Source organism: Eumetopias jubatus, unplaced genomic scaffold (genome assembly GCF_037043125.1).
Source record: "Eumetopias jubatus isolate StellerSeaLion01/CBP00866 unplaced genomic scaffold, mEumJub1_p1.0 scaffold_10, whole genome shotgun sequence".
In the NCBI taxonomy this organism is placed as follows: domain Eukaryota; kingdom Metazoa; phylum Chordata; class Mammalia; order Carnivora; family Otariidae; genus Eumetopias; species Eumetopias jubatus.
This window is the reverse complement of record NW_028274816.1, coordinates 52,338,080-52,352,802: the sequence shown is the minus strand read 5'-3', so window position 1 is coordinate 52,352,802 and position 14,723 is coordinate 52,338,080. Positions and strand designations below refer to the sequence as shown.

Genomic DNA, 14,723 nt, shown 5'->3' with positions numbered 1-14,723 from the left:
ACAAACACGTCCACCTTTCAGAGCCACAGAGGCTACACAGAAGCCTGTGACACGGGGCGGCGGCCACAGCCCACGCTCGCCCTGCCGCATTACCCGGGCCCAGCCCAGCCTCGGAGCTTCACCGGGACGCGGCAGAACACAGTCAGACAAATACGACCCCCCGCACACCAGAGAGGGATTTCGAGAGGATGCCACGCACAGACACACACCTCCCAGCCTCAGAGCCCCATCAGGAAGTGAAACAGAGACTCCTGCTGGGACCCGCCAACAGTTGCACAAACGTCCTCCGTCCTCCGCGGGGTCCCGCTCACGAACAGGCACAACCTGACGCATCCCAGTCCCACCCAGACACACGCCACACATGGAGACACACGGCACGGTGGCGCAGACTGCAGGCCGGTGGTGCCCACTCAGCCTGACATCTCTTGGCCCCACACGCTGAGGCCTGGGGAGTCCCACGAGGCCGCGCAGACAGCAGCTGGCCCCGTCATACCCAGACGAGCTGTCACACCCCGGGTCCCAGACGGAGCAGTCCCACACACCCAGACACACCCCCAGGGTCGCGGCCCTCGCACGCCCAGCCCGTGCCTGGGCCCGAGGACAAGTCCTGGCCACGCAGGGCTGCACACCCCGCGGTGGCCCGAGCCCTCGCCACGCCCTCGTGACACACCCCGCCCACCTGCCCGCCCGGCTGAGCTGGCGCGGAGGCCGCCCAGGAAGGGAAACTTGCGGGCTCAGCACCTTCCTGGACTGCCTGCGGGCAGCCCCTGCCCTGCTACCCGGCACCCCCGGCCCCGCGGGGGGGCGGGGCAGGCCCCGTGGGGACAAGGGAGTCCTGGCCCCTGGCCCTGCGCCCGAGCGCCGGGGCAGGACCCGGGGTTCGGGGAGCCCCGCTCCCCTCCCCCGCTCCTGCGGGCCGACCCGGGAGGGGAGGGAAGTCGTGGGGGGAGCCTGGGTTCCGGCTGGAGCCCCAGCTTCCCGTCCGGCCCCCACGGGGCAGGAAGCGGGGCCGGGGAGGCCAGCTCAGGCCTTCCTGCCCCCTCCCCCAGACAGGCCTGGGAGCTGGGTCAGCTGGAAGGAGCAGGGCAAGCAAGGGAGGGGGCGGGGGGGGGGGCGGATGAGAGAGAAGGCCCCTCCCCCCAACCTCGTGATTGGTGTCTTTTGGGTTTCTAATGTAAATTTGAACATGTTCAGAACCTCTGTGTGTGTGTGTGTGTGTGTGTCTACAAGCTTTGTGCTGTGGATTTTGTGTGTCCAGCATGCGGGTTTCTAACACACCAGCGGGTGCCGGCTGGCGGTGCTGAGTGTGAACAGCATCTGTCCAAGTGTGCATCCCCAACATGTGTCCCCCCTGTGTGTCTGACTGTGCTGTGTGTGGGTCCGAGTTTTGGGTTTCTGTCTAGAAGCCCATGTCCTCTCTGGGCTCTGTGACATGACACCGTGTCTCGGCAAGTCTGTGTGTAGGAGTGGGGTCGTATCCCTGGGGCGTGCCGTGTGTCTGCCTTTTTTCTCAACATCTTTGCTCTTGCTCTCTGGGTGTAAATTTGTGTGTTCTTCGGTAAGTGTGACTCGAAGTGTGGATGTTTTCTGTGCATGTCTGGGTGTCTGTGAGGGAGGCGTGTTTCCGGGAGCTGTTGTGCTCTGTGTTCGCTAGCTGAGCTGTGTTTTCAGTGCAGCTGTGTGTGTGTGTGGGGGGGCAGTTCCTGGTGTTCGTGTGTCTGGGCGGCTTGTTTCTGGGGGAGGTCTGTGATCCGTGTGTGCCTCGCTGCTATTCTGAGCACGTTGTGTCTGTGGGGTGTGTCTCCAACACACTTGCTGTCACCCTCCTCGTGTGTTAGTGCGAGTGTGTGTCCATGCCGAGACTGGCGTCCTCCGCTCCATGCGCAGATGGTGTTTGCATTTTGTCTCCCCGTATGTGGGCTGGTGGCTTTGGCGTGTGAGCTGTGGTGTGGGTCTCTTTTTTGCACCACGTGATTTTCGAGGTGTTTTGAGTTTTCGGTGGGGTGGCCGTGTGTCCTGCAGGTCTGCATTCTGTGCTGGTGTTTCCAGGGCAGGAGGGGCATGGTGTGTCCCCAGGGAAGCCGCGGGCATCCCGAGCGACACGCCCAGAGGCCTCTGTGCTGAGTGGAGGCTGCATCTGCGGTGTGTCCCCTCGCCGGCTGGTGCCACGCTGGCCTGGGGCTGGCCGTGGCGGGCGGGCAGGGCAGGGGCTGTGGTGGGCACTGGACCTGCGCCCAGACCTCGGTATAAATATCCCAGCTGCCGGGCGGCTGTGTTTACTCGGCCCCAGCCCGGGGGTGGCGGCAGCAGCCCGGCAGGTCCTGGGGGCGGGGGTGACCAGGCCACAGTGCAGACACTTCCTTCTGGCCAGACAGGCTATGGCCTCACTGCCCCTTCCCGGATGGGGGTGTGGCAGCGACCCCTCATCCTGGGCTCCCAGGGGCCACCAGCGACCCTCTGGATGTCCTCACTGGGCTTCCCAGAGTCTGGGAGACAGAGAAGAGAGGCCAGCCAACAGGGGTGAAGGGGCAGGCCGGGGACCGCAGGGAGAGGGAGACGTGGGGGCGGAGACTCCGGGAGGAAGGCACAGGAATGGTCGCGGAGGCTCAGGGACCGGTGTGGAGGATGAGCAGGAGGGAAGCGAGAGGGGTGGCAGAGCTCCTGGGCAGGACTGGCAGGGCAAGAGTGGAGGTCGGAAGTGATGGGAGCTTCGGGCGGCCAGAAGCGCGGAGGCAAAGCAGAGCAGGGGTAGAAGGAGAGGCGCAGCAGGGCAGCGGTGGGAGGGCCAGGATGCGAGGGCAGGACACGCAGGGGGGTCAGACAGGGGTGCGGGCAGCAGCCAGCAGGACGACAGACGGGAGACGGGGTGGGGGCCGGATGCCCACGGAGGGGCTCTCCCCCAGCGGGCCCTCCCTCCCTGACTCAGCCTCTCCGTCCGCCCCGACCCAGGGCTGGGGGCGGAGGGCCAGGCGCCCCTTGGGGCACCTCCGGGTCGCAGCCGCGGGGGCTGTGCCGGGGGCGTGTCTCCCGCAGTCCCTCTTGACTGGCCCCACCTCTGTCTCCGCCATCTGACTAACCCTAATTCTGACTCAGCTGCTGTTGTCTCTCATCACTTTATTATGTAACGAGTCTGCGTCCGGCAAAGTATATCACAAACAACATCAACGATCCAATGACAGACTGGCCAAAACCGCGCACATCACGCAGGGCTGCTCCCTGTGCTAGAAAAGCTCGCTGGGCCTGCGGGCGGGCGGGCACACACACGTCCCCGAGGGGCAAACACCCGTCAGCCTCGGGCTCTCCGGGCCCTGCCGGCCCATCCTGGGCTTCCGCGGGAGCCGGGGCAGCAGTGCGGACCATCCGGGCGGCGCAGGGGGGGCCGCGATGCTTCCTGTCCAGGTGCCGACTTCCACGCCCCTGTGCAGGGCGGTGCTGAGCGCATGGGACACCCCGCCCCCCAAGCTTAGCTATCACCCTCCACAGCCATCTCTTTCTTGGTCTTCTTGAGCAAGTCCGTACATCCGACCGCTCCAGGTGGCCCTGACCTGAAAGCTGACACGCAGCCTAGGAGGATGGTCTCCAGGACCTGTGAGGTCTAGACTTGGTTTTCCATCTTCACTGGCCATGCGGCCCCGACCAACTAACACCTCCCTTCTGGCCTCCCCTGACTCACCTATGGAATGGAGGCGAGTCCCTAGTTCACAGGGTTGTCAGGAGGATTCAGTGTGGCGCCAGGCCCGGCAGAGGATAGAACTGCTAACTGGGAGCTTCCATACTTGACCGTCTCTCCGTGTGAATGTCCCCTGGCCTTTCGGCCAGCTCTCACTTTCTGTGTCTGGCTCTAGTCCTGCTTGACCCAGGGGTCAAGAGCTGTGGCCCCGGGAGGCCTCAGGGTCTCCCCCTTACTCTGGGCCGTGTGCCTGAGGAGGTGGTTCTGAGGGTCCTGCAGGCTTGGCTATGGCAGGGCGCCATCATTCTGGCTCCCAGGAGCGAGGGGTCCCCAGGCCCCACCTCTCTGCCCCGTGGCCCGTGGCCCTCCCTGCAAGCAGCTGAGTGTGGGGGCATGGGAAGGCGGGATGCCTGGGTTCCCACAGGCCAGTGGCTGAGTCACCGGGAGGCCATCTGGCTCGCATTAGCCGGGGGCGGCAGGGGGCTCCGTGGGGCGGGCCCTGTGGCCAGCTGGGGGCAGGGACGCTGGGGCAGGCTGTGTGTGGGATGACTCAGGACCCATGATAACAGCCTGTGCGTATTTGGGGAGTGTAAACAGGAGAGGGAGAAGGAGGCGGAGGAAGTGAAGGAAGGGAACACTGCGGCCGGGGAAAGAGAGGGGCAGTGGGGCTGAGAGGGGAGAGCCCCCCTCCCTGTGCCCCCTCCCGCCACACCCAAGCTGGCAGGCCCATGGCCCCGGTGCTGCCCCTGCACCCCCCTCCCAAGTCTGGGTCCTGAGGGAGAGGTGACAGCTGGTAGCCCGCCCAGCGAGGCCGCCTTCCTCAGCAGTCAGGGCTCTGCTACCCACAGCGGCCGGGCCCGGGGGTGGGGGTGGGGGAACGACACTGAAACGAGAGAGAACGAGAGAGAGAGAGAGAAAGGCTGAGAAGCAGACGGAGGGCCAGAGGTAGCATGGGGGACGAGAGACGGGAGCGTACAGCGGGAAGAGCCAGAGGCCCAGAGCGAGGCTGAGGGAGATGGAACGAAACAGAGGCAGGGAGGCGCGAGCCGCACCTGCACAGAGGCGGGAAACAGGCAGAGGCCGGGGGCGAAGCCCGGGGTTCCCCCGGACCCTACACGGGGCACGGACATTGTCCCGGCCGGCTCCAGCTATGAAGGGCCTCGGTCAAGGGGACGACCTTCAGCCTGGGCCCTGTCGTGGGGACAGAGGCCCGGGTGCAGGGAAGGGGACAGAAAGAAAGGCAGAGAGGAAAGGCAGTGAGGTGCTCAAAGAGGGAGGGGGATGCAGAAAGCAAGAGACACAAAGGCAGGGAGGAAAAGCAAGTGAGCCAGAGAGACCCTGAGAATCAGAGATGGAGCGGGGGGGGGCGGGGGGGAAGGTAGGGAACCCCGCACACAGAGCGGGCAGGGAGTCGGCTGCGATGGCACCAGAGCCAGCGAGGCCGTCCCCCAGACGGCGTCGCGGGCAGGGCGGGCGGCGGCGGCCATCAGTCCCCATCCAGCTCTGGGCTGGGCGCGTCCTCGGGCTCCTCCTCGTCGAAGTACCTCTCCTCCTCATCCCGCGACACGATGTCCAGGTTGTCAAAGTCGGGGTTGTCATCCACGGTGCTGCAGGGGGAGGGGGCTGTCAGGGGCTGGCTCTGTGGGCCCGGCTGCTTCTCACTCTTCAGAGGCGCTGGGACCCCCAAAGCCAAAGGCCACATGCTGGCAGCCGTAAATGGGAGCTGCCCCCCTGCGGGGGGGTGGGGCGGGACGGCGGCTAGGAGTCTCTCAGGGCTTCAAACAAAAGGCAACATTTTCCAAAGCTGAGATTTTACATAAAAACTTCTGGTTTCTCTCAAAAAGCTGGAAGATGTGGGGACAGGAGGACCCCCATTCCCCAGAGAGTGGTTCTGAACCAGGACGATTCTGCCCCTCAGGGGACTGGAGCCATTCTGGTTGTTACAACTGGGGGGCTCCTACTGGCCCCCAGTGACTCAACACCAGGGACGCCTCTCAACTCGCTACCGCGCACAGGCCAATGCTCCACAGAAGAATGATCTGGCCCGAAAGGTCAACGGTGCTGAGAAGTGTCTGCCCTAAGGTGTCAAGTGATCCTAAATTGCACACAGGATCCTTGCACCTGCTGCTCCCCCCGCCAGGAACTCTCTGACCACAGATATTCATGTTGCTCACCCCTCACATCCTGCACGTCTTTGCTGAAACGTCACCTGCTCAGAGATCCTTCCCTGGCCACCTCATTCCAACTCCCCGCCCCTGGACCCTGCCTTAATTTTCTTTATGGCCCCGTCAGCACCAGATGCTACAAACTTCTTTTGCTTCCTCACTAGAGTGGGACTCCCTTCAGGGCAGGGAACCCTTTCATCATTGGCTTTGGTCGCTGCTTCATCCCCAGAGTCTGGACACAGCAGATGCTCAGCACGTGCTAGTGGCATGCAGAGAAGGGACCCACTGGCCCTACTGCCCAGTAGCTGCCCTCCAGGGGGGTTGGGCTTTGATCCCCCCTCATCCCTAATCCTCATGCCAGGCCCAATTTCCTCATGGGCACCTGGCTTTCTGGGGGCTCCCCACGGCCCAGGTGCTCTGCGCCCCGATTTTTGTGGGAACTCGGGCCGAGGGGCTCCACCCCACCTGGAAGGTCTGGATTAGCCAGACCTGCCTCCGGAGCTGGGGGACCCTAGATCAGGCCGGCAATGCTCCCGGGGGCTGTGGCATTGGTGCTCCCCACCCAACTGCTGAGGGTCGGCCTGTTCGTGTGTTGCCGGGGCTGGGTTTGAAGCCAGGCCCTCAGCTGCCACGCCCACCAGGCAGGACTGCCTCAGTTGTCAAAACCTTTTTATCTCTGACTCCGATACTTCACTTTTTCGGTGTCCTCTTCCCTGATGGCAAAATCCTTCCCAAAGCAGTGGTTGTGTGTCTCGCCCTGGGGTTACGGTGGGGACAGCAAGCAGACTGCAGGGCAGCCACCACAGGCCCCTCTGTGCTAGGCATTAACCCTGCTGGTGGCTACTTCCTGAAGCATGAGGCGGTCTGGGGGCCTGAGGAAGAAGCTGGCTTGCCTGGGGGACACCTGGGGGGCTTGGGGCAGTGGCATCCTACCAGGCCACCACCACTCACCCGAACGCAAATACTAAAGCGTTTTGTCAAATTTGAGCCGTCAGCCCGGCTCAATCCCTTCTTCAGGTGAGGGGACTGATGCTCAAAGATGCACAAAGCTAGTCCAAGGACGCCCACTGATCTCTGGCTCATCTGAGACCCTTATGCCATCTGAGCCAGGCCGAGGGCTGTGGGTCGCCCGGCTGGGGGCTGGGCGGGGGCGGGGGGGGGGAAGGGGGAAGCCTGAGTCACCTGTAGTCAAAGTCCCCATCTTTGCCATCCAGGAAGCGCTGGTGCATCCGGCTGGTGAACTCTTCCCGCAGGATCAGCCTCTCTTCTGAATCGGGGACCCAGGCCTCCGAGTCTTTGCTGGGGCTCTGGTCTGTAGGGGCGGACACCCACAGCGGGGAAGATGTGAGCGGTGCACTCGGGGAAGGGCTGAAAACACAACCACGGAGAGCCGCCTCCTCTGTCCTGGTGGCACTGGGAACACAGTGGTGACCGAGACAGCCCCTGTCCTGCCCTCCCGGGCCACACGCCAAACACACAATGACAGTACAGTGCTCTGGAGGCTGGAGAACAGGGTCAGGACCTGCTACCTGGAGGCCGGCGAAGGGAAGGCATTCTTGGCAGAGGGAACAGCGTGGGCAATGGCCTGGAGGGGAGCGACTGCTTGGTGCCTTTGAGGAGTGGGGGACAGAGATGCTGGAAGCACTGGGAAGAGCCTGGGCACTCAGGCCAGCCAGGGGAGGCACGCGAGGTCTGCTCTTGCAGTTCGGGGGCCCAGCCTGGGAGCCCCCTGGAACCGGCCCTCACCTTCCTCATCGCTGTTCTCCTCCTCTTCCTCCTCCTCCAGGCAGGCCTCCTCCTCCTGCTGCTGCTGGAGCAGCCGCTGCTGCAGCTCCCGCTCCTGGTAGGACTGGAGCAGCAGGTCAGAGAGCGGGCAGGCGGGGGTGCCGAGGGCGCCGGGCTTGGGCGGCTCCTGGGCCGGGGCGCGGGCACTGAGCTCCTCCTGGGTTAGGTACTGCCCGATGTACTGCTCGTACAGCAGCGGGGCCCGGAACCGCATCTGCTCGTCGCTGAAGTACTCGCCGCCTGCACGGAGACACGGCGCGCCCGGGGTCAGGGGCCTGCGCGCGGGGCCGGCCTGTCCGAGCGGACGCGGCTCCACGATCGCGCCTGTAGGAAGCCGTGCGTGCACAAGGGCCGGCGTGCGCGTGCGCACTCAGACGGGCGGGAGAGCACGCGGCGGCCTGAGGGCCCGTGGCCGCGAAGACACACGCGCCTGAGCGTGGGCGCGTCACTGGCCCCGTGGCTGCACGTGTACTCCTGTGCGCGCCGTGCTCGGCCCTGGCGTTCTGGGGCCCCTGCCCGTCGCTGTGCCTGGTCTCACAGGGGTGCACACCCTCCTGCGTGCGTGTCTGGGAGTGTCTGCGAGTCAGCGTGCAGGAGGCCACAGGCAAGGGTCCTGCACACAGGAGCCAGGATGCAGAGCACGTGTGGCTGTCCGTGCACACAGCTGGACAGGCCAGATGTGGGCACCCCTGGTGGTCTTCCAGACCCCACATCTCACCTCTCCCCAGAGGGCTCTCCTCTGCAACCATCCCTCCGGTGGGTTTGGCTTCTCCACCACCCCCAAACCCGGGACCTTCCTGTGTCCCCTGGCTGCCTGTTCCTGCAGGGGGCTCTGTCCCTCAGAAAACGGTTACACCTGCCCGGTTCCTCCCACCCACCGGTCCCAGCCCCGCCTTCAGAGCCCAGGGTGAGAATCTGCCCAGAATTCTGGCCCCTGCAGCACTGGGGTCTGTGACCGTCCCTGTCCTGCCCCCTCTCTTACTCATCTCTCTCTTTCTGGGGTTACCCACCATATTCTGTTTCTCTCCCTCCGTTTCCCTGGCTCTGTTTCTGCCGCTCTGCCTCCACCCACCTGTCCCTCCCGGGTTCCGTGCCTGTCACCTCACCCCCCATTCATTCGTCCCTCCTCCCTCCCATCTCCTTCTTCCCGACCTGTCGCTGTGCCCCACCCTCTCCATCTCCCTGGCTCTAGGGCCTGAGTCTTCACCCTAACCAGAATCTTCACTCGCTCTCTGCCTCGTTTGCTCGCCTCTATTTTTTTTTTTTTAAGATTTTATTTACTTATTTGACAGAGACACAGCGAGAGAGGGAACACAAGCAGGGGGAGTGGCTCTCTTCCTGCCGATCAGAGAGCCCGATGTGGGGCTGGATCCCAGGACCCTGGGATCATGACCTGAGCCGAAGGCAGACGCTTAACGACCGAGCCACCCAGGCGCCCCTGCTCTCCTCTTTCAACTTTAGTTCTGGTGTCTCTAGTCACAAAGATGCTTCTAATTATGCTGCGGTCAAGAAGGTATCGTGCCTTCCAGACGCATGCCTTGTTTCAGAGGGCCTGTGTGTCCCCAGAGTCACAGACAGACTCCCCTGGGTTTCCTCAGCACTTCTGTGCATGGTGTGAGGGAGGGAATCTCGTTTTCCTGAGGGATAACCACTTATCACAGTGCTGGGTTCTGTGAAATGGCACTTGTGTCATCTACTAAATTCTGACCCTTCTCACTGCCGGTCCCGTCCCCTGGGTTCCCGTCTCTACCCATCTTGCCTCATTGCTTCACGTGTCTGTTTCAACCTCCCTGTGTCCCTGTCTCAAAACTTATCTCCAGGACCTCTGTCCGTGTCTCCGCTCTTGCATCCTTGTTTCTTACTTCCTCTGCCTCAGTCTCCCCGCCCGCCCAGCCCACCTGTCCTCACACCTTGGATGAGCTCACGCAGGGCAGCGTAGCGCCGGTTACGTAGGCGGGTGCGCAGGGTGCGGGGTCGGGCACTGCCCTGCCGGGCCACCTCGGCACAGTAGAAGTCTGCACGATGGTCGCCGCGCAAGTGGCCAAAGCAGGCCAGGTGCTCCTCGCGGAGGCCCGTGCGGAAGCGCTCCAGGAACACCAGCGGCTTCTCATGGTACAGCTGGCCCAGGATGGCCACCTTCTCCCGCTCGGTGAGGTCAGGCTCGCCCTGCTGCTGGCTGCACACAGGCAGGCGGCTGGCGGCCACGGCGCGCAGCATGGCACTCACCGCCGCGTTCTCAGCCCCGGGGGTGTCATCATCTGGGGCCCTTGGCGCTCTTTCCGCAGCCTCCACCTTGTCCTGGGGTCTGGGTGGGACCGGTGTCCAGCTCAGCTCCCCCCAGTGCCCAGTACCGGGCTGTGTGCAGCCTGTGGGGGAAGGGGAGATGTGTTAGTCCTGGGATGGGAGTGTGGGGGAGGTGGGGTGGGTGGAAAAGACTCATTTTACGTTTCCCGATCACCTACTATGTCCTGGGCACTGTTCTAGGTCCCAGAGATACCACAGGATGCACAAAGTTGACATTTTAGTAGGGGACGTGGACCGTGAAAAACATAATTACTGAAAACATATGATGTGTTAGCAAACATACAGTCTGTTGGGTGGTTCCGAGAGCTGTGTAGAAAAATGAAGAGGGAAGGAGGGGGGAGTGGGGTCAGTGGGGGAAGGCTGCAATTTAATTTAATTTATTTGAGATAGAAAGGGGAGGGGCAGATGAGGAGGGAGAGAGGGAGAAAGAATCTGAAGCAGACTCCGCACTGAGCACAAGCCCAACGTGGGGCTCGATCCCACCACCGCACGATCATGACCTGAGCCGAAACCAAGAGTCGGATGCTTCACTGACTAAGCCACCCAGGCGCCCCAGGCTGCAATTTTATTTATTTATTTATTTATTTTTTAAAGATTTTATTTATTCATTTGAAACACAGAGATACAGAGAGAGAAAGCATGAGCAGGGAGAGAGGCAGAGGGAGAAGCAGTCTCCTCACTGAGCCAGGAGCCCAATGCGGGGCTCGATCCCATGACCCCGGGATCATGACCTGAGCTGAAGGCAGACGCTTAACCATCTGAGCCACCCAGGCACCCCCCCCCCCCCAGGCTGCAATTTTAAATGGGACAGTCAGAGAAGACCTTGCCAAAAAAGTGACATTTCAGTAGAGACCTGAGGTGGTGAGGGACTGAGCCATGACATTCTGGGAGGAAGAGAGGTCTATGGAAAGGGAACAGCCAGTACAAAGGCCCTGAGGCAGGAGGGTGCTTGGTGCGTTTACTTGGTCCTTTACCACCTCATTCACTAACTCATACAATTCTTTGCCTTTTTACTTGCACACAAAATCACTAACACATCCACAAATTGTTCACTCATTCCCTCTCTCTCTCTCCTACTCATTCACACATTCATCCAGCCACTCTTCAGCAACTCTAAATCTGTGTGATGTCCTGAGCTGGGCCGTGCTGAGGATCCACAGGAGTGAGCCAGTCCAACACCTGCCCTCGGAACAGCCAGTGTGATGGGGGAGCTAGGACCGTCAAAGACAACACGGGCGCTGGTAACAGGCAAGCTGGGCGCTAGGCAAACCTTGTCGAGAACTGTTTCTCAAAAGGTGTGGGAACTGGAGTGAGGCTGAGAGGCCAGAAAATAAGAGAAGACAAAGTACAGGCAACTCCTTTGGGCAGCTTGGCTGGGACGGAGAAGAGGGAGGGGGTGAGGGTTACAAGTGCAGTGGGTTTCAGGGAGGGTTTTAATCACTGAGACCAGAGAAGACTGGGCTGGACCAGGGCAGAGGGTGTGGGGGAGGGCATAGGAAGGGGTGGCAGTTAGAAGGATGCTCAGGAGGCTGAGTAGACAAGCCATGGGGCTGAAGGGCTGGGAGGCGAGGGATGCATCCAGTTCAGATCCGGGGTTCAGGTCTGGGGACTAGTCAAACTGTCCTTGAGACAGTCACGGACAAGGAGCAGATTTGGGGATGGGAGGAGATGCTGAGGCCAGTTTGGGACATGGAAGGTAGGACGGGCCCAGGGGACATCCAAGGGGAGCATCTAAGAGACTGCTGGTCCGTGGGGCTAGAGACTTCTCAGGAGAAAAGTGCAGGGCTGGGGACAGAGCTATGGAGCCAAGACAGGAACCAAAGCCGAAGGAAATGAGAGGTCATGGGGAGGGCAAGGGGAGTGTGAGGGACAAGAGAAGAGTGGGCCAGGAAAGAGCCCCGACTGGACAGGGAGAAGCCATGCCTAGGAAGGAGGTCACACAAGGCTACAAAATGGGCCGCTGAAAGACAGCCACACTTTAATTCCTGGAGGCTGTGTTACTGTTGATGGCCAAAAAATGGGTGTCTGCAGATGTGATCAAGTTCAGGATCTTGGGACAGGGAGATTATCTTGGATTGTCCAGGTGGGTCATGATGAGTATCCGTTAAGAGAGAGTCCAAGTGAGACTAGACATACACAGAAGAGAATGTCACGTGAAGACGGACAGAAGCAGAGATCGGAGTGATGTGGCCACAAGCCAAGGAACGCCAGGAGTCACCAGAAGCTGGAAGAGCCTCTGAGGGAGCCCCTCCTTGGTCCTGCTAACACCTTGATTTCAGCCTTGTGGTACCGATTTCAAACCTCTGGCCCTCAAAACTGAGAATACATTTCTCTTGTTTTAAGCCCCCCAGCTTGTCACCTGCTGCAGCAGCCATAGAAAACTGATCGAGGCTGATCGGGAGGAGCCTGAGAGAGAGGAAGGGAAAGGGAAAGAGTGGTGTCACAGAAACCAAGGGGTGGGGGGGGCGCACCTGGTGCCTCAGTAGGTCGAGTGTCCAACTCTTGGTTTCGGCTCAGGTCATGATCTCATGGGTCTTGAGATGGAGCTGAGTCGGGCTATGGGCTCCTTGCTCAATGGGGAGTCCACTTGAAGATTCTCTCACTCTGCCCCTCCCCCCACTCTCTCCTTTCTTTCTTTCTAAAATAAATAAATCTTAAAAAGAAAAAAAAAAGCAAGGGACAACTTTCAAGAAGTATGGGGAGATCAATGGCACTGAACTCTCCAAGCAGTCTAGTAAGAGAAAACCTGAATGGGGTGACTCCGTTTAACTACACGGGGCGGGGGTGGGGTGGGGCGGAGAGGCCACTGGCAACCTTGATTAGAGCAGTTTCTGGAGGTAAAAGCCAGACTGCAAGTGGGTGGGAGGTGAAGAAACAGACAGGTGTGAATGACTCTTTGGAGAAGATAACTGGTATCGGAAGGCGCATGGAACTCAGGGATAGATATTCTTTTTAGGTTAAAACATTTTTTTTAAAAGATTTTATTTATTTATTTATTTGACAGAGAGAGATAGTGAGAGAGGGAACACAAGCAGGGGGCGTGGGAGAGGGAGAAGCAGGCTTCCTGCTGAGCAGGAAGCCCGATGTGGGGCTCGATCCCAGGACGCCGGGATCATGACCTGAGCCGAAGGCAGACGCTTAACCGACTGAGCCACCCAGGCGCCCCAGGTTAAAACATTTTTTTAATGGAAAATTTCCAACATGCACAAATGTCGAGAAGAGGACCATATTCCCACCCCCACCCCATATCCCCACTATCCAGCTTCAACAATGACCAATGCTCGGCCAGGGACGTTTCAGCCAATCTCCCAACCACACCTCGACCCACCTGGGATGACTCTGAAGCAGCGGGATGCAATTTTAAGATGAGCAAAACGAAAGCGTTTTAGATACTGATGGGAAGGCGTCGGGAGAAATAAGGAGACTGAAAATGCAAAGGGGAGTAATGGAGGGAGCACAGAAACGGAGTAAGGACCCGAGGAGGCAGATGGCACTGTGGACTTCGGAGAAAGGGGAATGAGAATGAAATGGGGGAACCGTGAACCTGGAATACGCAGAGTTTGCGTGGGACAGGAGGAAGGTCAGCCTGGGGCAAGGGGAGGGTCAGTGCGATGCAGGGGAGGTAACTGAGAGGCAGGGTGGACTGGGACACTGGGACTCAGCCGGGACAGGGGGCACGTTTATGTTGACCCGAGAGTTAGCCTGGTAAGGAATCGGGTCAGCCTGGCCCGGAACTTGGGATAGGTTAATTTCGGGGGAGAGGACTGGGTAAAAGGACGGCAACTCGCAACAAGAGAAGGATTAATCTGGACAAGGTGGCGAAGGGGACTGGTAGACCCGAGGGCAGGTGTCCCCCTATAAAGAGTCCTCCTGTGCGCCCACGGGGAATCGTTTCCCAGTGACACCGCACCCCACCCTCCCGCCGCCTCCGCGCGGCCGGGACCTCACCTTCATCGGGTTCCCTGGCCGCCGCCGCGGTGGCCACGGCCTCCATCCTGATTCTCTACTAGTTAGCCGCCGCGGTAGGCTCTACAGGCCGATCCCGGCCCCAGGCCCTCGGCGGCCACTTCCGGCTGAGCACACTCCGGGGGGCCCGATGCTCCGCCAAGCCCGAAACAACAGTTCCGGGGTGAAGGTGGACCTTCCTATGCGCATGCGTGTCTCCCTCAGGTCCCGCCGCCGGGAACATAAAGGACGCCCGAGTTAGAGGCTCTTCCACGCCCTCCCCCCACCCCCATCTGACCCGCTACTGAATTGCACGATCGGGAGGGATCTGAACTATCGTACAACCTGTTCACTGCTGGGACTCCAGAGCCTGGCATGCTTACTTTTGGGACGGATGGTTGAATGGCCACCGCGCAGAGCCTCTTGAGGGTTTGTGCTCTGGTTTAGACTCCAATCCATCCCCCTTTTCCGTCACCACCTCAAAAAATATCTACTAAGCTTTGTTTCTTGCTTCTGTGATCAAAGCCAGTCCCTGGCTAGCATGAGATGGGTGGTGAGCTCAGATAGAATTTCCTACTGTGTTCCAGGACCTGAAGAATTTGCAGATGTGAACGGGGACAACCCTGGTCATGATCTACTCCAGGTGATGGTAGTGACTCATTCAGGTGTGTTACCAACAAAGCGACAGACATATCACAAGTGACCACCCTTGAGTGGCCCGGGCTCTGATGGGGTTGTCCACCCCAGCCTAGAGGGTCAGGGAAGGTTTCCTTCTAGGAGGAGAGGACACCCAAGCTGAGACCTAAAGGATGAGCAGGAATTAAAGAGGAAGGTTTCAGGCAGCAGGAAGGGCA

At 60.5% G+C, this 14,723-nt stretch overlaps 1 protein-coding gene across 1 annotated transcript; it reads right to left on the bottom strand.

The window, feature by feature from the left end:
• Positions 1-3,097: 3,097 nt before the first annotated feature.
• Positions 3,098-14,086, bottom strand: CCDC97 (coiled-coil domain containing 97). Its single transcript, XM_028095825.2, has 5 exons — positions 13,873-14,086; positions 9,531-9,986; positions 7,582-7,860; positions 7,018-7,147; positions 3,098-5,277 (listed from the first exon to the last, which is right to left on the bottom strand). Exons 1-5 carry the CDS (start codon positions 13,916-13,918, stop codon positions 5,157-5,159), a joined length of 1,032 nt encoding a protein of 343 aa, XP_027951626.1. The 5' UTR covers positions 13,919-14,086; the 3' UTR covers positions 3,098-5,156.
• Positions 14,087-14,723: the final 637 nt, after the last annotated feature.